This window comes from Nelumbo nucifera, chromosome 5 (assembly GCF_055504915.1).
Source record: "Nelumbo nucifera cultivar China Antique chromosome 5, China Antique-T2T, whole genome shotgun sequence".
Classification (NCBI taxonomy): domain Eukaryota; kingdom Viridiplantae; phylum Streptophyta; class Magnoliopsida; order Proteales; family Nelumbonaceae; genus Nelumbo; species Nelumbo nucifera.
Window position 1 is genome coordinate 36,783,450 of NC_142653.1, and position 23,501 is coordinate 36,806,950.

Consider the following 23,501-nt stretch of genomic DNA (forward strand, 5'->3'; position numbering starts at 1 on the left):
GACGATGTTTCTTAGCCATTTGATTCAGAATTAATTTTTGAGCTTTATTAGAAACCACGTCACCGTTCAAATACAGAATTACAGAGTCGTAATCATATGAAAGAATCCATCTAATAAATCAAGATACAATACCTAGCAAGGCACTGTCAAACAATTTGGCAAGGCTTCCTTTAATGTTTTAACTGTAGACAATGAAACACGCCATCTAAAATACATGTAAATATCACTCTATATAACAGAACGGCTTGGAGGAAAAAAATGCCAAAGGCTGAGGATGCATCCAGTCATGGTTGGATTGGAATCAGGACTTGCAAAATGCATGTAGAGTTTCATCAAGGGCCTTCCTATCATAGTCCCCTGTAAAAACACAGTTACCAAGAGGACCCTTTAGAAGGATGAGTCTTAGCAGACCATCAGCCACCTTCTTATCAACCTACATTTCCAAAAGTAACAGATTCATTAGAGGTAGGACCACATAAATTAGATTCAGAACAAAAAAAAAAAGACTTTTTCATGATCTATTACCGCCATGATAGACTTGAACATCTCCACAGTCATCATATCAGGTGGTGCAGTAGGTAGCTTTGCCTGCTGCAAAATATTGTAAACTCGCCTCACAATAGATTCATCAATCCACCCAAGGCGGTATGACATATCCACGGCCATGACCTGCAAATTCAAATGTTGTTTTATTCAGCATAAAACAAGAACTTGAAATTATTAAAGTCAAAGTAGATAGCAATGGATGTAGTACCGTGCCAGCTGCAACAGCTTCTCCATGGAGCCATTGACCATAACCAAACCCAGTTTCTATTGCCTGAAAAAGAATATGGTAAAGTTACGAAGAGAATTGCTCATGATAAAGGACCGTGTAGTGGCAAGGGATAAAAATATTAATTGGAGATGAAACTTGAGAGAGAATTGCTCATGATAAAGGACTGTGTATGGCAAGGGATGAAAATATTAGTTGGAGAATCATCTGCACGTATGTGTTCAAACCCAATATCATAATTAAGTACCAGTCAGATTCATCAAAAAAAAAATAAGTACCAGTCAGCAATCTTATGCTCATAATGCTATTCTTTTCAAGACAAGTTACAAGCCTGTGTTTCGAATAGAAGACAATCATACAGGTGAATGAAGGCAAAACAATTCTGCTTAAACATGGTAGTCTTTGAAGCATGCAGTGACAGGGATTTTCTGACGTGTGGTAGGCTTGCAAGATGAATAAGCATTCTATCTGACGGGTTCCTGTCAGTTAGCCATGTGGATAGTGCCCTTGACCCCTTGTCCATCTTCGCTAAGGGATCATCATAGGCCAGGCTAGGCTTTGCCTATGTTATTAATAGATTATATTTAATATATACAATATTTTATAATATATATATATATATAAAATGTCTTCCGTTACCTTGGTTCAATAATTCTTAACAAAGAACTGAGAATGTTGCCCATAAAATTAGAGCATGATGGACAAAATAGATGGGTGCATCCGGAGTCTTGTGCAATAGGCAAATACCACTTTGGCTAAAAGGAAAATTCTATAAAACAAGTGTAAGGCCAGCTATGTTTTATGGAGCAGAGTGCTGGACAGATAAATAACAGCTTGTCCAAGAAATGAGTGTTGTAAAAATATGAAAGCTTAGATGGATGAATGGTAAAACTAGAAAGGATAGAGATAGAAATGAAGTCATACAAAGAAATCTAGGAGTAGCTCCAATAGGTGATAAAATGAGAGAGTAGATTGAGATGATTTGTTGACATGCACACAAGACCATCTACTGCACTTGTTAGGCAAAGTGATCTGTTACAAATCGAAGGGGCAATAAGATCTTGGGGAAAACTGTGGAAGTAATAAGAAATGATAAGTGCCCATAATTGAATAATGGATATGGCACTGAACAGAATGGAATGGCAAAACAGGATTCATGCAGCTGACCCCATATAGTTGGGACAAGGTGATGATGATGATATAATATATCATAATATAAAATAACACACACACAAACACACGTGTGATAAATGAGCACCCATACCTTCATGCCATCCCCCTCGTCAAGAATTTCATATTTTCCTGAGATTTTTTGAGAGGAAAGGCAACTGAATCCATTCATTAGACAAAGAGGAGTACATGAGATCAAGTACATCAGAGTAAGAGCAAAGGACTCTCACAGGACTACACAGTAGAGAATTACTACTACATAAGCAATCCCTGTGAGCTCTAGATTTAGCTAAGCCATCAGCTATAGGGTTTAGCTCCCTAGGATCCAACACAGATTTACATCATAGAAATGATAATATCTCTAGCTTTGTCCAAGAAATGTTCTAAACCCCAGGGACCACTTTCAATTTCTCCTAACCATTTAATAGTGTTTCCAGAATCTCCTTTGATGGTTAGGTTCAGGAAACCCAAATCTCTGGCTATGCAGAGACCAGTAAGAAAAGCCATAATTTCTGCTTTAGTTGAAGTTGCAACCCCAATTGATACACGAAATGCCCAACAAATGTTATCACCCTCTGAAAACACCTCCAATACCAGCTTCACTCACATTACCAGAGGCATTTCCATGAAAATTCAGGGTCATCTCCCCATTGTCACTGGTTCTTATACTACAAGAGGCAATGCTGCAATGCAGGACCTAGGATGGGAGAACAAAGATAGCAATAATCCTGTGGAGGTCATACAAAGATTCAGAGCTAGTGGCCCAAAGGAAACATTAATGAGTGATGTGAGAAAGAAGATCTTCCTGAGATCTAGCCTTGTTATAAGAAATATGGTCATTTCTCTCTTCCCATAAACTCCACATAACAGTGTCAGTGATGGATTTCCACAGAATCTTTCCTCTTCTCCTAAGGCCTCTTCCTTTCCATTGCCTCATGAAACCCAAGATGCATGTGCTCAGGAAAACCCAACTGGTGCCAAGCATATTGAGAAAGTAGTACCATATTTTCCTAGTTTCCTGGCAGTGAAACATGAGATGGTCGGATGATTCCCCATCACTTGAACATAAACAGCAAGCATACAGAGAAAAACAAATTCTTCCAAAATTCTTTTCAAAATTAAAACAAGCTTCCCACACAAAGAAACAGACCCTGGACGAAATGTGTGAGCATCATATTCTCTTAGAAGGAAAATGAGCATTGGCCTGCTCTATTGCAAACAGAGCCTTAAAATAAGACTTAATTGAGAACTTGCCTGCAGGGTGTAGAGTCCAAATATGGGTGTCAGGTGCACAGGAAGAGATGTAAATCTCCCTAGTGTGGATAAAAATTAGCAATTTCACTAATTTCCACATCCCTTAGGGGTCTTCTGAGGTTCAGCTTCCAGTTGTTTTGAGAAGAAGCAGAAGAAAAGCAAAAAGATATAATGGCATCATGGTTCAGGGTAAGGCTAAAAAATCAAGGAAAGAAATTAGCCAAAGTGGAGCCACCCCACCGAAGGTCAATCCAAAATTCAATCATATTCCAATCCCCCCTTTTGTATCTAATGAAGGAAATGAAACTATTGTAAGTGGAATTTATACCTTTCCAAGGGTTGATGTCTTTGACCTGGTTCAAGTGTACTTGTCTATCCTAGCCATTGGCATGCTTCCCATATTTTCTGGTGATGACAGAAGATCAGAGGGCATTTGATTCTAGAGGAAACCTCCACAAAGATTTGCCAGAAAGAGCTGTATTCCTTTCTTTTATATGACCAATACCCAGTCCACCGACTTCTTTATGTTTGCATACTCCAACTCACAAGATGGTTTCTCTTCTCTCCATCACCATCCCACAAAAAGTTCTGCCGAAGCTCTTTGAGCTGGGTAGAGAACTTGAAGGGGATGCAAAAAGTAGAAAGATAATAGGTAGGCAAATTGGCCAAGTAAGCCTTAATGAGTGTAAGCCTCCCCCCTTTGGAGAGGTAGTCCTTTTTCGATGTAGCCAATTTGTTCTTACATTTCTCCAACAGCGGATCTCAGAAACTTTCTGCTTCTGGAAAAGTTAATACGAAGCCTTAATACCAACTCAAAACAATGGATAGCCCCTTTTGAATTAGATATGTTCTCATTAGCCCCCAGAAACACTAAAATGTCATCTACAAATTGAAGATGAGAGATATGAACATCTCTGCCAACGCCCAAACTAATTCACTGGCCCCATTTTACCATGAGAAGTTTATTCACCCAATTATCCACCACATCCACCTTCTACCATAACTTATCAGTCTCATAAACTTCAGAAGGCAATTCCAATCAACTTTATTTTATGTCTTTTCAAGGTCAAGTTTCACAATCACACCTAACTTGCCTTCATTTCCTGAAATTTACAGCCCTTGATTCTTTTTCCTCTTCTTCAACAGTTAAAATAAAGGTTGACTTTCCTGGTACCAAGGTTCAAAGTATCGATTATCGATATGATATGCCCAATATGGAGCATATCATATCAATACTTTGAACCAGGCATTGGAGCATATCATACCAATACTTTGAACCATGCCTGACACATGAGCAGGTACAAGTAAGTTAAAAGTTGCAAATGTAAAGAAACTAAAGCGTGGGACCATTTTGCCCTCACTTTGAAAAATAAATGTATAAATAGGACATTGATCCTTTTTCTCTAAACAGAACCAGAATAAAGTATATATATATATACAAGGATTAAAGTATCGGTATCAGATATCGTATCGGACAATTTTGATACGGATACGCTTGGGAAACACATGGATACGAACGAAAAAACATGGAAATGCTTGGATACGCTAAGAAAATGCACACAAATTCCATAAATATATTAATAGCATTAAGTTTAATGTTAAAACAACTATAAATAATATATAAATATATAGGAATTGTATATTTAAATGATATACATATACACATATGAAGAAATATATTATAATTAATATAACAGGACATGTAGATATTATACAATTTTATTAATAATGCTTCAATCAAGAGTCCAAGGCAAATATTATATAGATTTTTACAAATTAATACATGCAAAAAGCCAATATTATTTTATTATTTATTAAAGTGTAAGGCATAAAGCATATGCAACTATTATATCTGAATTATTATATCGTTTTTTCTATTTTTCTATTTTTATTTTTTAACATTAACAAAAAGTTCAACTAAAAAATTAATTCTTACATGTTCGATAAATAATATTTATATTTTTTAAACAATAAATGTGTTATTATAAAATGTAAATTAAAATATCAATTAATAATTTATAAAATTATATAATCTTAACTTAAAATATATCGAATCTATTAAAATTTTGAAAACGCATATCATATGAAAATTCATAAATTTTAATTACTAAAATAATTATTCCATTATTAATATTTTATTTTTATAAAATTTCGAAGTTAAAAATTATTTTTTATATAAAATGTAGATTAATGGATTTGATAGATTCAATTTATATTTCTATTTTCAAATACTTTGTAAACAATACTTTGTTATTTAATGCAAATTAAAATACTAATTAATAATTTATAAAAACTTAAGATATATACCATATGCAAATTTATAAAATTTAAGTATTAAAATAATTATTCTATTATAAATATTTTATTTGTATAAATTTTTGAAATTAAAATTCACTTTTGATAATATATATGTGGATTTTATAAATTATTTATTCCATTGATTTATAAAATGCTAATTTTGAATATTATTCATTTTAATTTATAGTTGAAGTTTTTGAAATAAATTATGTTGTTTTTTATTTGCATGTAAACATTAAGTTTAATAAATGTTATTTTATTACACATATTAACATGAAATAACAAATGGCTCTGTGGTTAATGCACATGCACACTTGGGTAATGGGCATTCACCAACTTGGGTTCGAGTCACACTCCCCCCGTTTTTTTATTGTGAGACGCTGGTTGATACGCTTTTGTATCGGCCAATACTATGCAATACACGCCGATATGGTGGCGTATCAGACCGATACGCACAATTGGTAGGATACACTTGTAGTCATAGCGTATCCTGTATTGGTGCAGTCCAATACCGATACGATGCGCCCAATATCGGGCATATCATATCAATATTTTAATCCTTATATATATATATATATATATATATATATATATAGAGAGAGAGAGAGAGAGAGAGAGAGAGAGAGAGAGAGAGAGAATCATAGGGGTGAGAATACCCTTGTTCACTCTCACATATCAGTGTTGGCAACTCTATTTGAGAGAAGATTATGGCCTTCTGCTAGTATCCTTGATTGATTGGTTGGATAAAAGATGAGTCTGCAAGCTCTGGAGATTGAGATATAACATTAAAAAGATGTTGGATTCCATAGTGAACATCTTGTTTAGATGAATCCTGAGATAAGATAACTCAGTGGCTAATAACCTCTCCAAGAGAGAGGTGGGGAAGGGCAACTTGTGGGGGGTGGGGGTGCACTGTTCTAGTGGGATTAGGATAGGCTTCTTGTGGATTCTTGGGTTGCATGTCATTTCAGGTTGCATCTAAGGTCATTCAGCTCTACCCAGCATTTATACTAGGAAACTTAGTTAACTTGATGAGCACTGCTAACTGTGAGGATGGACCTCTAATTAGTTGTCTAGTTGCAAAAATAATAGGAAAATAAAAAACCTTTTCTACTGCTTCAGCATAATGTACAACCTAACATTCTACCAAAGAAATTAGTAAGAACTGTCAAATCTACATTTTGGTTTGCAAATAAAACAAAATGAAGAACAGTAAATAAATAGAAATAACAATAGATTCTAAAGGTAAAATGGAATAAACAGTAAATAAAAATAACTCAGCACTTGTTTATAGTAAATAACAATAATTCAACACTTACATGACCAAACGTGTGACCTAAGTTAAGTGTTGCTCTTAATCCACTTTCCTTCTCATCTAAGGCTACAACCTGAGCCTTGTTTTCACATGAACGCTTGATAGCATAAACCAGTGCACTTGGATCCCTGCCAGCAATCAACAATTTTGTATATGAGAATATCTTAGGAAGGAAAACCATAAAATTGGCCTATCATAACCTGAAGAAACAAAGTCCATTATAATATTCTCTAGGAACTTGTGAAATAATTCTATCAAAAGACAGCTTAGTTATTTTGAGAGACAACACAGACATATTCCTACATGACAATTAGAGATCCTGTAAGTGGATAAATATTGAAAGACAATGCAATATCTGTTTTATTATACCTTGCTAATAGTGCCTGCATGTTCTTCTCTTGCCACTCAAAAAACTCTGCATCCCTAATAAGCCCATATTTTACAACTTCTGCAAATCCTGAAGCTAATTCCCTATCAGGCAATGTGTTTAAGGTATCTGTATCTACAAGGACGCACTGGGGCTGGTAAAAAGCACCAATCAAGTTTTTCCCCAGTGGGTGGTTTATTCCCGTTTTGCCTCCAACAGAAGAGTCTACCTGGAGAGAGGAAGTCATTTGAAACATTAAAGACATACATGGTTGGCTTAGAGGGAGAAGAAGATATAGACCTGCAACAGACCTGTGCCATTACAGTAGTTGGAATCTGAATGAAATTTACACCACGAAGAAAGGAAGCAGCAGCAAATCCACACATGTCACCAATAACACCCCCTCCTAGGGCAACAAATGTAGAGCGCCGGTCAAAGCGGGATTCAATAGCCTTGTCAAAAACCTTCATGAGAGTATCCTATTGACAAAAACAATCACAAACGTCAACTGCAAACACCATATATTAAAAGAAAAATGGAAACTGCAATCCTTGAGTACTTACCATGTCCTTATACTTTTCACCATCTGGTAAGATTACACTCTCAACCAAAACATTTGAGCTCCCATATGTTAAGGCATTAATAACCTTATCAAGGTATAATGGTGCAATTGTGGTGTTGGTGACTACAAGAACTCTTTTCCCGTGAACATGCCTGATAAAATAACAAGAGTAATAAAAAATGCATAAATAATATACTAAATAAGAAAGCCTTCAACAATATAATACGCATTCATTTAAATTACAGAAGTTCATCCGGAACCACAAACCATATACCATAGTCCTCGTTCTTCTATATTATGAACCAAAATCAGTATTAACAAAATTTCACACCATGAATACCAATTTCTAGTTATGGTGTTAACTACTCTGCAACCTATAATAGAAGGAACGAAAATAATACAGCTTTAAACTCCAAGCTTATTAAAAAGAAGAAAACATCCATGATTCATACACTTGTTACAAACAACATACTGGAGATCAATTGAATGCTGAAATGAAAGATTGAACAGAAAATATCAAATTTTCACATGAACCCAACTCCAATGAACAAAGATACAAAGCGATAAAATCAATTACCGCTGAAGAAGATTGGGTTCTTCAAGCAGTCCCGAACCAATATATATGGGATAGCTGCGGTCCCCCAAATCAACATCAACAATCGTCGAGAGTCTAGAGCTCGCCTTACGCTGCGACTGATCCATGACCGGAGCTGAACTGGCCTCAATCTTCGTTGGAATTCGACCGGACTTCAAAACAGGCGCACAGGTTCTACTCAGTCCCGACAAACCGGACGAAACGAAGGCCGAGCGGGACGAGACAAGAACGAGATCGCGGTTCCGGCATCGAAGAAACAAATCACACGCTCCGGTCCGAGTGGAAGAGGAGTCCGTAGAAGCCTTGAGAGAGAAGTGAAGAGATGGAGGGGTGGCAGAAGCAGCCATGAATTAGCACCAGGGATGGGTAGAGAGAGGAAGATTGGTTTGAGGAGACTCTCTCTGGTAATCTGGTTCTGGTTTGTTGCCGCCTACGGCCTATCATTGTTTGCTCTAAAGCCAGAAAGGACAAAGAAGGAGCTTTGAGTGGGTAGGTGAGACTTGAGAGCTGAGACTAGACTGGATTGATTAAAGAATCGTGTGAAGTTAAATGGCACGTGTGTAAAACTCACCAAACCCCTGACATGGAGTTTGAGACAACGACGAGGAGACCAGAATAGGCTTATCCTGGAACCGCTTCCGTCTGAGCAGAATTAAACTTTAGAGTTTGGTGTACGGGGATAATGGGCCGGGCCGGGCCGGGCTATAGTTTAGCTTCGGGCTCGGGTTGGGTTGGGTCTGATTCTGGACCAATATCATTTATATATAAAACATTATATATCTATATATTAAATGACATAATATATAAACTTATTTTATATATTATATAATATAAATTTTACATGTCATGTTATAATATTTATATATAAAATATATAATATAATGTAAAATAATATGTATATATTATATACAAAATTGTAAATTTAAACATGCGGATCGGGCCTGGGCTTGAGCTGGGCTTAAAATATTAAACCTAAACTCAGCCTTAAAATTTGTGGGCCCGAGCCCAGGCCGGACCTGAATACAAAATCCAGGCTCAAGCCCGGAATTTCTGGGGCCATGCTGAAATGATCACCCCTAATTTGATGTATAAAATAGGGGTTTTTGATATTTTAAATACATAATAGAATTCAAAAATCTGCATCAAACCTATCCATACTTTTCCGAAGATATTTTTGGGTTGAAATCGATGGTTAAAGGAATAAGGTTTAACTTTTGGTAAACGTCCTGGAGGTATGTCTGTTGTTTTTTTCTCTTTTTTAATTTCTGTTTTTAGCTTTCTAATAAGCCTACCTTGATTTAGTTCATCATTTTAATTCAAAAATGTGCAGCATGGCTCTGTTTAGTAGACTCCCATAATCATATCTATCGCATTCACCTATTTGTCATTTACAATAGTTGCATTTATTAACTCTCCTCTGTTTATGAGAATTCTGTTCACGTCTACTCATAACACACTACTCCCGTGAATTGGGAACATCTTCCCCTGCATAATATTATGCAAAGAATGAGATATACTGTATAAACGTAAACAAGGTTTGATGGATAGGAGATCCGGAATCAACTGTCCTTTCGTTTTAGTCAAAAAATCTCGTTCAATTCATCTCCCATCTCACACATCTAAGTTCGTTCTTACGTTCAATCTTTATCATTTCATTCACATGCCTAGAAATTATTCATTCAGCATATCATTTAGCATTTACGATTTTTCAGACTCTTCAATTATTTGTAAAATTATGGTCAAATACGGTCAAATTCCAATCTCATTAACTGTTTCCATTAGCCATAAGATTAAAAATACTGACAAAATGTCATTTTAGTTAGTTAGAATTGAAAATTAGGGCTTTGATCAAATTTTGACTATAAAGAATGCTATCATAACCATTGGAACTTTTTCTAAAGGCCTTTTCCTATTAGTTGTTGGAACTTGGAAATATCCATCAGACCAAGAATGCTATCATAACCATTGGAAAAAAAATATATATTAAAAGATTAAAAGGAAAGGTGTGGTAAAAGAATTCAATTCAAAATAAATGACCTAGTGAATATTAATGGAAGAAACTATCAATTTTATTAGAACAAAACATAGAGCACCAAAGGACATGAAAAACACAAATGCTGAAAGCATAAGGGGTGAAGCCCTGAGGAAGAAGAAAAGGAAAAAAAAAAATTAATTTATATATACCTATTGAACTGAGAACTAAGGGCTCCTCCTTTGCTAGCAGTGGCTTACTCCTAGGAGGAGATAAGAATCAACCACATTTGATGCATATTATAAGTGTTAAGAGTAAGAAAATGGTAAAACTAAAAAGGCAATAAGAGGGACATGACTGAATCTGCATTAATTAAGAGGCAATTAATCTATGGATATGTCCATTATATTTAAAAATATAACGGAAAATTTTAATAAATTCATGGAGTGGGTTTCACCAAGAGAAGATTTTGTGGAGAAATTTATCCTATTTTCGGCACCCACTAGTCCACTTAGAGGTGTAAAGTGGGCTGTGTTGGGCTGGCATGGCACGACCTGTGGGCGGCCCACACAAACCGTATTGGCTCGCAGGCCATGCTGCCCTCCCCGATAAAAAATTTGGGGGTCAGCCCAGGCCCATGCCGTGCCGCGGGCTAGGTTGGCTCGTGGGCCAAGCCTTGGACCAAGTTGAGTTGTGCATCGGGCCAAAGCTATTTATCTAAAAAAAATTGACAAAAAACTTAAAATTTTAATTTTATATGAATTTTGTGTATAAAATTGCTTATATATGTAGAAATTAAATAAATTAGTATAATAAAATTAAAAAATATTTATTTTATTAATATATTATATACTATATATTATTATATAACTATATATAAAATATATATTTTTATATAAATATATATATGGGCCGTGTCGGTTCGTGGGCCACGGGCGGTGTGCCATGCCGGGCCGGGCTTGGCATAGCCCGTGAGCCTTCGTGCCAGGCCACCTAAATCCTCTTCCACTACAATAAAGACAGTAAAAGATGAAAATAACCTCAATATTAGTTAATAAACCATACTTAAAAAAAATGGTGCTTATGTGCTTAAATAAGAGTTTTGATATCAAAATGTAGAGGCTCTTTTAGTCATTCAACTGAAACAGCTCACATGTGTGAAGAGTGAGAAACGTGCGACACTTGTGGTGACAGACGTTTCAACTCTCACACATTCCTCTTTATATTATAGATATAGATTATTGTGGTGTTTGAATGCCCTGTAAATTACACTGTTTAAGTGCATACATGTGAATAAGATATGACCCATTTTTATCAAAGCACAAGGGTTGCCCATACCCTATAACAAAACACGATCCCTATTATATTGTAATTTCGAACCGGTTCAATTGGTATATAATATTTTTGATCCAGTTTAGTTTTCCTTTTGTTAGTAAAATTATCCGGTTTAGTTATTTAAGCTAGTTTAGTATTTTATCTATTTTGGCCCATTCAAAACCAGTTTAGTATTTTTCACAATTTCGACCTGGTTTAGTTAACCTAAAATACTTACATTAATGAAGGTAAAAATAAAAATCTCCTCCTAGTTTTGAAAAAACTGCAGTTACGTCCCTTCCATCATTGTTCCAATATTAGAGACTCAAAAGTTACAAAATTGTCTTTACTATTTATTAGGGTATCTTCCAATATAATTCAAAATGCTAGATTTGTCCTTTCAGATTTCATTCGATGAGTTTACAAAGTAAAATTACTTTACTCTTTTAATCTAATTTAGACATTTTTTAGTTAAATAAAAATTAAATGTTCTTTCAGCAGTATTTTAGTATCTTCATCTGAAAATGATAGATATAAGAGTAAAATGAATATTTAAAAAAAAAAATACATTAAACCAACAGGTGGCTCAATGGGTAGGTTCTCTGACGACTCATGGGAGTAGACACCTGGGATCAAATCCCGCTGCCACCAGGTGTGGGCTTACCCCTGTTGTGTAGCCCCATAAGGCGAAAAAAATATATATATATATTAGGCCAACATTTCTCTGTAGGACAATCGCGGAGGTAAGGTAAGGTAACTGCAGGTTTTTTCGAAACTGGGGACAGAGGAAGATTTTGTTAAAGTGAGATCTTAGGAGGTTTTTATACTTTAGCCGATTAAAGTGATTAGTAAATTACATTAAAACTAACATTAAGATATCCACATTTATTTGCTTTTCAAGCCAAGATACCCACGCTTATGGTTTCTCTCTAACTGTTCCAATTTTTTTTAGGAAATAGAACCTCCCGTTTTTTAAGAAATAAGATGGGTTTTCTGGGTGGTTTTTCAATACAAGGAAGAACCCATTTTTGATAAATGTGAACTTATCCAATATAGTGTCTCTGTTCATGGGCCATCCTTGTCTGTTCATGGTTGGGTTAGGTCCATGGGTTTGGGTTAAGCTCTCAGTTTTATTGTTGAATAAAAAAAAAAAAATCTTTTTGTCCAACTTCTTGGTTGGGCTTCGGGTTTTATATTAGATTTGGGCTTGGACTCAAGATCTAACCCAATGGTCAGGCCGGACTCGGGCTCAGGCCTAAACATGTTTTATTAATATAAAAGCAAAGCCCAATCTGAACCCAGCCCGTAAACAGGTCTCATACTGGCTACCAACTTAAAATAAAGTATAGTTTGTACAATCAAAACCAAAACCACTAAGCAAAGCGTGTTAGCACAAGGGGTGAGCACATGTGACTTTGTGAATGGATTGGAAACCTTGATTGATTCTCGGTCCCACTCAAGAGATTAACAAGGCCATAATCATGTAGTGGGTTATGATCAATTAGATTAATGAGACATATAATTGGAATCTGAATCCGCAGTGCAGAACAAATGAACGGCCCATATCACAGTTATGGCTTGCAAGCTACAGGATGCTCTCTCACAAGTGAGAACAACAACAACAAAAGCACGAAGGAAGATAGGATTCCATTGGTAGATGGTCAATGCATGTGCATTTCTTAAAAGCAACGATTTATCTCCTAAGTAGAAGCGTTAAGATTAAAGAGTTGTGGTCATGGTTTTAAAAGAAGGCTGAGGCGAGGCGGCCAAATTTCGCCTGGCCTTGGTAACCTCAGTCTCAGCTCAAGGGGCGTAAGCCTCAGTTTTAGTTGGCTTTTCATCTCAATTTACCGCCTCATGTTAGGATTTTGGGTGGGAAAACTTGAATTCATGATGGGTAATTTTGGAAAAAATAAAAGAAAAAGTGAAAATCCCAAAAAATGTGGGTTTTCATCGACCAAAACTGCTATTCCCCCTTTTTTGTTCAACTAAACTCAAGATTTCAAGAAGACTTATCAGTTCTCACAGACTGAATTCAAGATTCAAGACCAAGAATATTGGAGTGAGGAAGACATCGAATTGTGCGTACAGAGGTACAAGTCCTCCTCGAGGCTTATGCCTCACCTCTTTAGCATCCAACCGCCTTGCCTCCACCTTTAGCCTTTTTAAAACTTGGTTGTGATAGGTGATACCACTACTCATGTTTCTTTCTTTTTTGCTCCCACTCTAATCTTCGTAATTTATTTCCTTTTAAAATTTTATGGGTAGGCAGTTGATAAAATTGAAAATATAATTAATATATCATTATAATCAATTAAGAAAAATTTTAAAATTAATTTTAGTATTAATATTTAATTATAAACTTTAATACTTAAGTTGGACTTGGATTGACTTTAATCAATTATGAATGTCATGAAAGCTCTTTCTACTTCAATTTAGCTGATTGGTAAGGAAATTAAATGCAATATGTTTTTCCTTGCACCCTAAAAAGTGTATGTTATACGATACATTCACTTCGCAGTCAGATGGGAATTGATATCTGTTCCTTGATGGGAATTGGGATCATTTCCTCAGAGAGAATTCCTCACACCCATCTCAGTCACATCCCACCGTGTATTGGAAACATATTCCATGAATAAGAAATACAAATATAAAAGATGTTCCCAATGTGTAGCTAAGACATAAGATTGGTGTGAGGAGTAGATCCGAATTTATCAGATAGCGAATCTCTCTCTCTCGTACATGTGAATTTTATTGATTTGTGAATATTCATTTTGTGCCAGGAAATGCTGGATAGTCAGTACAAAGTGGAGGATTTAAAATTGAGGCTTTATGGGAAACCATGAATTGGCACTGATCAACAAGATCCAAAACAATCTACAGGTTAGTTCGCTTTAGAGCATGGACTGTAAGGAAATTATCCACATACAGATTTATAGACACTATTCGCAAAATCCCGTAGCCATATGCCAACATGCTCTCTCTCTCTCTCTCTCTAGCTATCTATCTACCTATCTCTTTATATCACTCTACAAATTTCAGTTCTGCTTTTTTCCTCCAGCCAGAATGCGTGAAATCTGTAGTCCTCGACTAAATGCTTGGTTGAAGAGCAACCTTGTCTGGAACTCTGATACGAATGGGAACCATGCAAGAATGGCCACTGGCGCAAAGATCAGGACACCCATCATGTACTCATACCCCCTTGCTAGAGCTTTGACAGAACCCCACAACCCTAATGCCTTCATCACTGGCTTACATGCTTGCGATATCTGTTCATTCAAATATCGGATTTGGATCAAAACCTAACAATACAATAATACCCTCACAAGTATGATAAATATCAATTGGAAGAAGTCATACACCTTTCAGTATGCAGATTAAGAAGTTATATTTCATAATGATACAAGTATTGTTTTTTTCAAGATTAAGAGTATACCTGCAAAATTGCCCATCCTGTCGGCATGAAGGCCAATAGGCTGGCTATGATGTCTCCTACTGTGAGTCTAAGGAATGTAAACAGGATGACCAGAGTTACTATAGACCCAATAAACAGGAACAACTTGAGAAGTCTAAACATCAACTGGTAATCTGCACTAAACTTCTTCCTACCCATGGATACAATCTGCAATCCAAAAGAATTATGTAAAGTCAAGGGAGACTAGAACTCCTGATAGAAAACCAAAAGCTGGAATTTATCTATTGCTCAAAGACTTCTGATATGTGCTTTGGTCATTAAACTTTGAGTACTGACCTTTAAGATGATCATCACGGCCAAAATGACTATCCAGGACAAAGCATAGACCTGAAAAACCAATATCAAATTAGATATCGCTCTTATAATTCTGCTACTGTATTAAATAATCTTTCAAAATCAGGGCCTTCACATCCTGAATAAATAATGCATGTACTTTTTTCATTCATGCACCATGATGGCACATTGGCACTTTTGCAACAGGTGGATGGTGCAGTCGAGGAAATAATCTCCATGATGGCACATTTTTTTTCCTTTTTATTTTGATGATTTCCATGATGCACTGTTTTCATGATCTCTTCATTCATGCACCATGCAGATTTTGTCAATGCAACAAAATAGCTAGAGAGCTTATTAAAAATGTAAATGAAAGGCCATAAATTGGAATTTTGACTTACAATGATGCTTTTATTGTTGGCGGACACATGAAGTTGGTATACAATTCCATACTGGTAGATAAAGAAACGTAGAGAAAGAACAATCTCCCAGAACCGTCCACTGAGCCCAGTATACTGTAGGTGTTCCTGTTCCTCATCCCACCATGACTCCCAGCTCTTGTTTGCTGGCACACCAATACCACCTCTGCTGCTTATCCACTTAGTCCAATCTTCCCAATCCTCCACTATCTTTTGCCACTCAAAACCTGAAGGATTAAAAAGGAATGGGGCAAACAACCAAGAAACCACCAAGAACCACATTGAACTTGTAAGAAGCATATAAGAAGCAGAATCAGTAGTTGCAGCTCCATAAATCTCATATGCTATCAGCAATATCGTTAGCTCTATTCCTTTAACAAAATGACTCCTTGAATACATCCTGTAATTCTCTGCAAACTTTTCATGACGCACCACAAAGCCTCTCCCAGTGGCTCTGTACTTGGCACCCCCATGCAAGATTGTACGCCCAAAATAATGGCCTCTTGTCCCAAGAGAGAAAGTAAAGAATACAGCACAGAGCTGAAGCTGCATGATTATTATGTCACCTAGTGCAGTTCTGAAACCTCTCTCTAGTCCAATTTCCATGACCATGGGCAAGGTCATCAGTAGACCTATCTGAACAAGGGACTGTGATGCCATTGCTGCCTTAAGAGGATCGTCTCCCCTGGACCTTGCATACCTAATTATTGATTTCTCCAATCCACTCAACGACAAGTAAAGCTTACCATATAAGAAAACATAGACTATAAGTATAACCATCTGCACAGAGAAAAAAAATGAATAATTTAGTAATGTAAAAGCAATATCAAGAGTGGTGAACCTTAACAAATATCTGAGCCTCCAAATTGGAAAGACCAGCCACCAAATGATTGATCTTTCTGGTCTTTCATTTTAGGAGAGGATTATGTATTTTTAACAGAATATCCAGAATTTGGTTCTGTGAGATCTGAACTTTCTGATATTATGCACATCAAATTCTGGATCAATCTAGTTTTAGAGGTGAAAATAGATTGGATTTAACCAGATCTATTTAAGTTGTATTTGGATATCCGCTAAATCATAAGGTGGAACATTTTTAACATTTAAATTTGAAGTTCTTTCAGATCAAGTGGGACTTGGGGTTTATATAAACTTATTGTGGTATGTTTCTCAATACATATTTTCTTTTATATTTTCAATTTTGTAGATTTATGCTAGTGCTGTACAGATTTGTTTAGTTTCTAATTGAATCAGATGTTCAAATATAAAAATCAACTGAATTTGGATCTATGTTTCGCATATCTGTTAGATATTGAATCATATTTGACCTATTGGATTCTTATCAGATTGGATTCAGATAAATCCTTATGAAAATTCACTCTGATCCATTTCTAGGTCATGCCTTGTTGGTTGAAAGTAGCTTATGCATCATACTAATTTATACCTTAATCTGCAGAAAAAAGTAAATCATTGTACAATTATGGATTTCATACCATCCAATTTATGTACATATTAGCTATTTTTCATACAGAAAGTCGATCATAATTGATGATTCACACGACTCCATAGAGTGTAGATTATTTAGCTTCCATGTTATTTGTAGATATTAAGGTGCCAAACCTGGGTAATACACAGTTATACACATAAGGTGCCAAACCTATATTGTGAAAATCTTATGGTTTGATTAGTGAATTCCAAGGGCTCCAATTTTGAATCTTACCATTTAGTCCCTTTATGAAAGGAAAGGAATTTATCCAACACGTTAAATTCAAATTTAATTGGCTTGACCTTTTTGGGTTTATTATCAATCAACATGTGGGTTGAAAAACCTTCATGGATTTGTTTAATTGACTTTGAAGTTAAACCTGATTATATCATAAGCCACTTTTAGCACACAAGTGGTAAACTTGTGGTATAAATGTTATCCCAGACAAGATGAAAACATTGAAACAGTATGTTGAGATTGACCATGTACATGATATGTGTATGAGATTCTGGAAATAAGCGTAGTAACAGTTGGAAAGAGATGTAAGATTAACATATTTCATCATATGTGTATTCATGTATAAAAGAGGGTTGAACATGATATTATTTGGAAAAGGAATTGGAGCGACTTTTCATAGTTTTTCAGCTCCTATATTTTAATTTAGTTCTTGGATATTTTAATTTATATACATAAAGGAAAAGGAAATTTAATAAGTTGATTTGGTTTCCAATTCATCTTGGCTCTAATTGCAATGCAGATTTCTGTCTGATTGTAGCAAGGTATATAAATAGAAATTAAGAGGGGCCATTACCAATGAGCTGAAATAAAACCCGACTGTTGTAAAATAACATGACAGCATACGGAAGAAATCAAATCGGTGGCCTAGCCGATAGATATCCCGGCTGAGTATCTGCTCCCCATTGCCACAGGCAACTTTTGCTTCAAATAGTGAGATTTGGTTGAGCCCAACATCTCGCCCCTTTCCAACCTGGATGTACTCATGGTGGGTAATGTTCCCACGTCTTAGTGTTGAATTAAAACCTTTGGAGAGGAAATATATATCCAAAATTAGAGTAAATGGTATGCATCAATAGAAATTAAAATATTTTAAGAAGAAAGAAGCCATTACCAGCAAAGATGTCCTCACTCAAGTTAATGCCTCTAGAAGCCTTACTTATGCCACCTTGGGTTATGTGGAAGATTCTATCAAACACATCTGGATGACCATAGTGAAATCGAACCCTGGAACCACCCAATAGAATTTTGAACAAGATAAATTCCGACCACTATTACAGTTGTATAAAATTATTTCCAGTAATCTAATGCATGAAAAGTACTATTTCTTATTCAGATGAGATAATATAGGTTATAGTAATTTCTGTCCAAAAATCAAACATGATGAGGAGTGCTTCTATAAATAAACTATTATGAAGATGAAAGGAAAGCAACTTACCTCAAAGGTCTTGCAAGAACTCTTTGACCAATGGTAACAAAACTGGTTTCCTGGTTGGACATAAACCAAGCTAAAGAAGACACACTGCAAACCAGAGGACCTCATGTATAAGACATATATATGGTTGCGTTAAGCATCTTATAGCTCCCAAAGATCAAAAGATCACTCAACCTTCCAGTAAATATATGTTCACGAACACCTAGAATGGTAGCTGGACGCACTCCATGATCCTCATTGAATTCTTCCAAAAGATTGCGCATTTTAAAAGCTTCTTCCAAGTAATTGTCCTATATCAGACAAGTTGAAGCAAAGTTAAAATACTCCACCTTGCAACTTTAAAAGTTATAAATCCCATGGTCCCTAGGATGTACCTGGTTCATATCAATGGTTTGAAGAGCTTCACCTCGAGTGAAAATTATAGCATGGTTCTGATTTTCAGGCTTCCCTTCCCCTATCTTTGCTGAACCCGGCAACTTTATACGGTAGATCTCCTTTTTAAGGAAAATTAAGAGAAGAATATTAAATATTTGTTCAGGATATAGTCAATAATTATGATATGATCAAATTTAAAAGGCTGAATACCTGGTCACGATTATCAACAGCTTTGACTAACACAGAATAATAGACCTTATGTACCCTACCACCTTCGCTTTCTTCAACTTCATCAATATATGCTACACGAAGAGATGGGTTGCTGTAGGACCACTGGGAATTAGCTTCTTGAGTAGATTAACATATCAAAAATAAACTTCAATAAAAGGCCTTGCAAAGGAGTTTTGCAATTTAGTGAAATGGTAGTAACAATAATAGTGCAAATAAGAATGATGAACAGGAGATACCATAAACTAACACACCTTGGATCAACAACTCATAGAAAGGGAGAAATTGAAGAGGATGCTACTCAAAGAATAAGGGCAGGTTGGCTCAAATGGAGAGGTGCATCTACTGTGTTATGTGATTAATTTAGTGTAGCTGAGATGGATGGGTGACAAGACCAGCAGGACAGAATTATAAATGAGGTCATTAGAGAGGACTTAGGAGCATCCCCAATCGGTGACAAGATGAAAGGAAATTGACGGAGATGTTCAGTCAAGTGCATTGATGATCAATGACCGTACCAGTGAGAATGACTTGGTTCAACTAGAAGGCCCCAAACAGCAAGGGGAAGACCAAATAATACATGGGTTGAAATGGTAATAAGTGACCTTAAGACTTAAAATCTGACAAAAAATATGGCTCTTGATAGAACACAATGGTGGAACAGGATCTGTGTAGCCAACCATAATAGTTGGGATTCAGGCTGAGTTGAGTTGAGTTTTGGCTTCATGGAAAGAAAACATACTTAACCATCAAGTTTAAAATATCTGTTGCACGGCGATCTCCACATTGTTTCTGATTCCCATAGTTCTGACATGTTGCAACATATGTGAATTTCATGTCAGCTACAGCTTCTAGCTGAGCATATAGGGATCTCTGGCTCTTCTTCTCTTCCTCTGATGGAACTGTAACTGCCTTGTAACCTGCTAAAATCTCTGCAGTGTTCAAAATATAAAGTGTCAGAAGATTTACAAAGAATTTACATGAAAATTTTACCTACTTCACCAGAAAAACTTTTAAAGAAATCTCATTCTCTACCACTTTCAGAAGCCATGTCAAGAAAAGCCTGAAGCTTCAAAGCCCTTCGGTAGTACATCATCCCTCTAACTGCAGCACCAATACAGTTTAGAGGAACTGATGCAATTAATACTGGTGAAACATGCAAAAACATATAATGAGCATATAATTCATTCACTACCTGTTCTGCAGAGTGTTTGTCCTCTCAATGAGACCCAGTGACGAAGCTGCAAAATGTTCTCTTCATTTTCCCAAACCTCACTTGCTCCTTTACAATTGAGCCTCTCAATGAAGTTATTCCACTCATCTGACATGGTCAAGTGATGTTTGTGACAGTGATATTGATCATATTGATGTTATTTGACATTAAAATTATTATTGATAAAGATAGATATGGAGTGTATTTAAAACCTGGGAAGATTTTCTGTAGGTAGAAGATGATAGATATACCATCTTCATTTTCCAGTTCAAGGTCACTTTTAGAATAGAGTGTCTCCTCACTATAGTATGGAGTCATAACACTGGAAATGGAAAACAAAAACAAATAAATATCCATGAAAAGGTAGAAAGTGATTACATCCAGTTACACTATAATGAAAGAATGGCAATTTGCAACAGTGTAAAGCATTACTTTGCTGCAAATTCAAGGCATGTAATGGTTTTAAAATCTTATAGCATACATGATAATGGAACTCTAGGTCCCTTGTAAAAGTATTCGAAGTAGAGAAGTAATTTAATTTCCTGTTTAAAATGCTAAAGAAATAGGTCATTTTTTGCTAAGCTTGATTTAAGCTTGATTTTCTATCTCTTCAGTCTTCACGGATGCATATCTTTTGTAGGACTGCACATTGGACATGTCTATAAAGAAGCATAGGCATTAGGCAAGCTTTGGCAACCTCCTCAATCCCCAACAGATTTCCTGATTGCCAGTGCAAATTACATAGTAATTAAATTGTAAATTATATAATATGTATTCCAATAGAATACTTATACATGGTATGTATCTATATATATAAAACAAGAAAATGAAAATAAGATATCACATGTCTTTAAGAAATAATATTGTTAAAAGAAATTTTGTTTAATTGCATAGGAAGTTTCTTCAATACAAGATCATTTACATAAAATAATGCCATTTGCACAATTCCCATGGCATTAAAGAGAATGACCCAATGTCTAGAAATCCAGGTGACCCCATTTGGCATCACTATTCAAACTCTTTAAACCTCTAACTGATTGAGTTAAAAGAACTGACAAATCTGATGAATGTCCATCAAGTAGAAGAAAACTTCAGAGAAAAATTTGTACTAATAATCTGGAAGATGAGATTAGTGTGGTCAATGTAAGATATATACAACACATGAACATGATGCTAAAGATGGATGCTTTTAGAAAATAGAGAGCATTAATCCATAATGCCATATTTTGTCAGTATCATAGGAAAATAATTATTTTATGAAAAGTTCAAAATTATTTATAATGATATATATATATATATATATATACATATAGCATTAAGATGAAATTAACACCGTTAGTTAACCAACAATATCATTAGGAAAATCATTTTGAAATTGACATATCTATAATCAGGTAATGACTGGTTGATGCTTTGATTGGGGAGGCCCAAACAACTATTGACTTCTTTATTGCCTTGATCTCACCAATGAACCCTTCTTTATTTTTTACTAAACTCAACTCAACAGAACCTTGCCTTGATTTCTTGTTCTTGATTATTAGTTCTTCAGTTTCTCTTTGTTCACATTCATGGTGTTTCCCTTAACAGATCCTCTACTTTTCCTCCTGGCCCCCTAAAACAAATACTCAAATTCTATCCTAACCAGATTCCCTAGTATTTTGAAATTTCTGATGAAGTGAAAGATTATAGGAGCAGTAAATTATACAAGCACATACACAGGGAAACAAAGTACCGATATCCTCTCTCAGAATCATCATCAACATCCATGCCTTATCCCAACTATGGGGTCAGATACATGAATCCTGTTTCACCAGTCCATTCTATTTAAAGCCATATCCACTCTTAAATTAGTGCCTAAATCATTTCTTACTACTTCTACCCATGTCCTTTTTGGTCTACCCCTTCAACTTGTAATAAATTACTTCTTTTAACTAGAGCTGTCGGTGGTCTTCTATGCACATGACCACCATCTTATTCTACTTTCTTTCATTTTATCACCTTTTAGAGATACTTCTAGGTTCCTATGGATGACTTCATTCCTAATCCTATCCTTTCTAGTTTTTTCATTCATTCATCTTAGCATATTTCTGCCACACTCATTTTCTGGGAATGTTTCTTGACTACCCGAAACTCTGATTCATACAACATAGCTGGCCTGACAATTTTTTTTTTATAGAATTTTCCTTTTAATCTAAGTGGTATCCACCAACATCCTTTCCCAGAATAAACAAATAAAATAAAATAAAGAGAAAGGAAGCACTATGAATATGACATGGATAATAACCTAAAAATCAAACCTGACAATTTTTGTTTGAAATCCTCCATTAGAGATCTTCAAATTCTTAAAGAATAATTGACCACCAAAGAAAAAGACAGCTGACATCCACAGAGATACAACTCTCTGTCTTGGAAATATATTATTATTATGTTATTTTCAAATGCTTGAAAATACAGTATAGTCATGTTTATGGGGATATTTCACTAATGCACAAAAAAAGGAAGCTTTAATTCAACAAGGTAGATCTCTGTCTGGAAAATATCTTTTATGTTCCTTGCAAATGCTTCAACATGCAGTATAAGAACGTCCAAAGGGATACTCTGTTAACACAGAAAAGATCCCCTTGAACAAGATAGAGGTGTCTTCATCTCACTTGTTCTTATCCAATCAAATATCAAATAGCCAAACAATATAGAACCCAAACTATTCTGGCTATGTGGAATTATTACTCATGATGAGAATCTGTACTATCCTTCTTACACATGACGCAGTGATACTAGAATTTGATACAATAGATGAAGTCAGAAATGATACAGCATTTTTATTTGTATGCAAAGAGTCATCTAGGAGAAAATAAACCTGAGGCTTCTCCATGTTCATTATAATCTATCCCAAATGGTTATATAGAGACTTGCCTGCTTTCATGTTCATTATAACCTTAAATTGAATCTTCATGTAAAATTTC

At 35.5% G+C, this 23,501-nt stretch overlaps 2 protein-coding genes across 3 annotated transcripts in view; both read right to left on the reverse strand.

Moving 5' to 3' along the window:
* Positions 1 to 18: 18 nt before the first annotated feature.
* LOC104606748 (3-dehydroquinate synthase, chloroplastic-like) lies at positions 19 to 8,835 on the reverse strand. Its single transcript, XM_010272100.3, has 8 exons — positions 8,316 to 8,835; positions 7,740 to 7,890; positions 7,488 to 7,655; positions 7,179 to 7,405; positions 6,814 to 6,937; positions 755 to 817; positions 526 to 669; positions 19 to 433 (listed from the first exon to the last, which is right to left on the reverse strand). Exons 1-8 carry the CDS (start codon positions 8,678 to 8,680, stop codon positions 302 to 304), a joined length of 1,374 nt encoding a protein of 457 aa, XP_010270402.1. The 5' UTR covers positions 8,681 to 8,835; the 3' UTR covers positions 19 to 301.
* A 5,592-nt stretch (positions 8,836 to 14,427) lies between these two features.
* The window catches only part of CALS5 (callose synthase 5), a 37,104-nt gene continuing 28,030 nt past the window's right edge, over positions 14,428 to 23,501 (reverse strand). For both annotated transcript variants that reach the window (XM_088888482.1, XM_088888481.1), the window contains 14 exons: positions 20,751 to 20,860; positions 20,521 to 20,646; positions 20,361 to 20,429; positions 20,068 to 20,257; positions 19,308 to 19,419; positions 19,097 to 19,216; positions 18,897 to 19,012; positions 18,726 to 18,809; positions 18,402 to 18,514; positions 18,084 to 18,313; positions 15,769 to 16,566; positions 15,371 to 15,421; positions 15,056 to 15,241; positions 14,428 to 14,888 (listed from right to left, as the gene is read on the reverse strand). In XM_088888482.1, the coding sequence (XP_088744608.1) occupies positions 14,658 to 14,888; positions 15,056 to 15,241; positions 15,371 to 15,421; positions 15,769 to 16,566; positions 18,084 to 18,313; positions 18,402 to 18,514; positions 18,726 to 18,809; positions 18,897 to 19,012; positions 19,097 to 19,216; positions 19,308 to 19,419; positions 20,068 to 20,257; positions 20,361 to 20,429; positions 20,521 to 20,646; positions 20,751 to 20,860 (2,536 nt within the window). In that variant the 3' untranslated portion in view covers positions 14,428 to 14,657. The remainder of the gene's footprint in view (positions 14,889 to 15,055; positions 15,242 to 15,370; positions 15,422 to 15,768; positions 16,567 to 18,083; positions 18,314 to 18,401; positions 18,515 to 18,725; positions 18,810 to 18,896; positions 19,013 to 19,096; positions 19,217 to 19,307; positions 19,420 to 20,067; positions 20,258 to 20,360; positions 20,430 to 20,520; positions 20,647 to 20,750; positions 20,861 to 23,501) is intronic.

What these genes read in the sequence shown, in the direction of transcription:
- LOC104606748 (XM_010272100.3), bottom strand. Translation starts at nt 8,680, where the DNA reads ATGGCTGCTTCTGCCACCCCTCCATCTCTTCACTTCTCTCTCAAGGCT. An exon ending in GTGAAAAGTATAAGGACATG is followed by an intron (nt 7,656 to 7,739) that starts GTAAGTACTCAA and finishes TTTTGTCAATAG; the next exon opens with GATACTCTCATGAAGGTTTT. An exon ending in TAGGTCACACGTTTGGTCAT is followed by an intron (nt 818 to 6,813) that starts GTAAGTGTTGAA and finishes ATTCTTTTTCAG; the next exon opens with GCAATAGAAACTGGGTTTGG.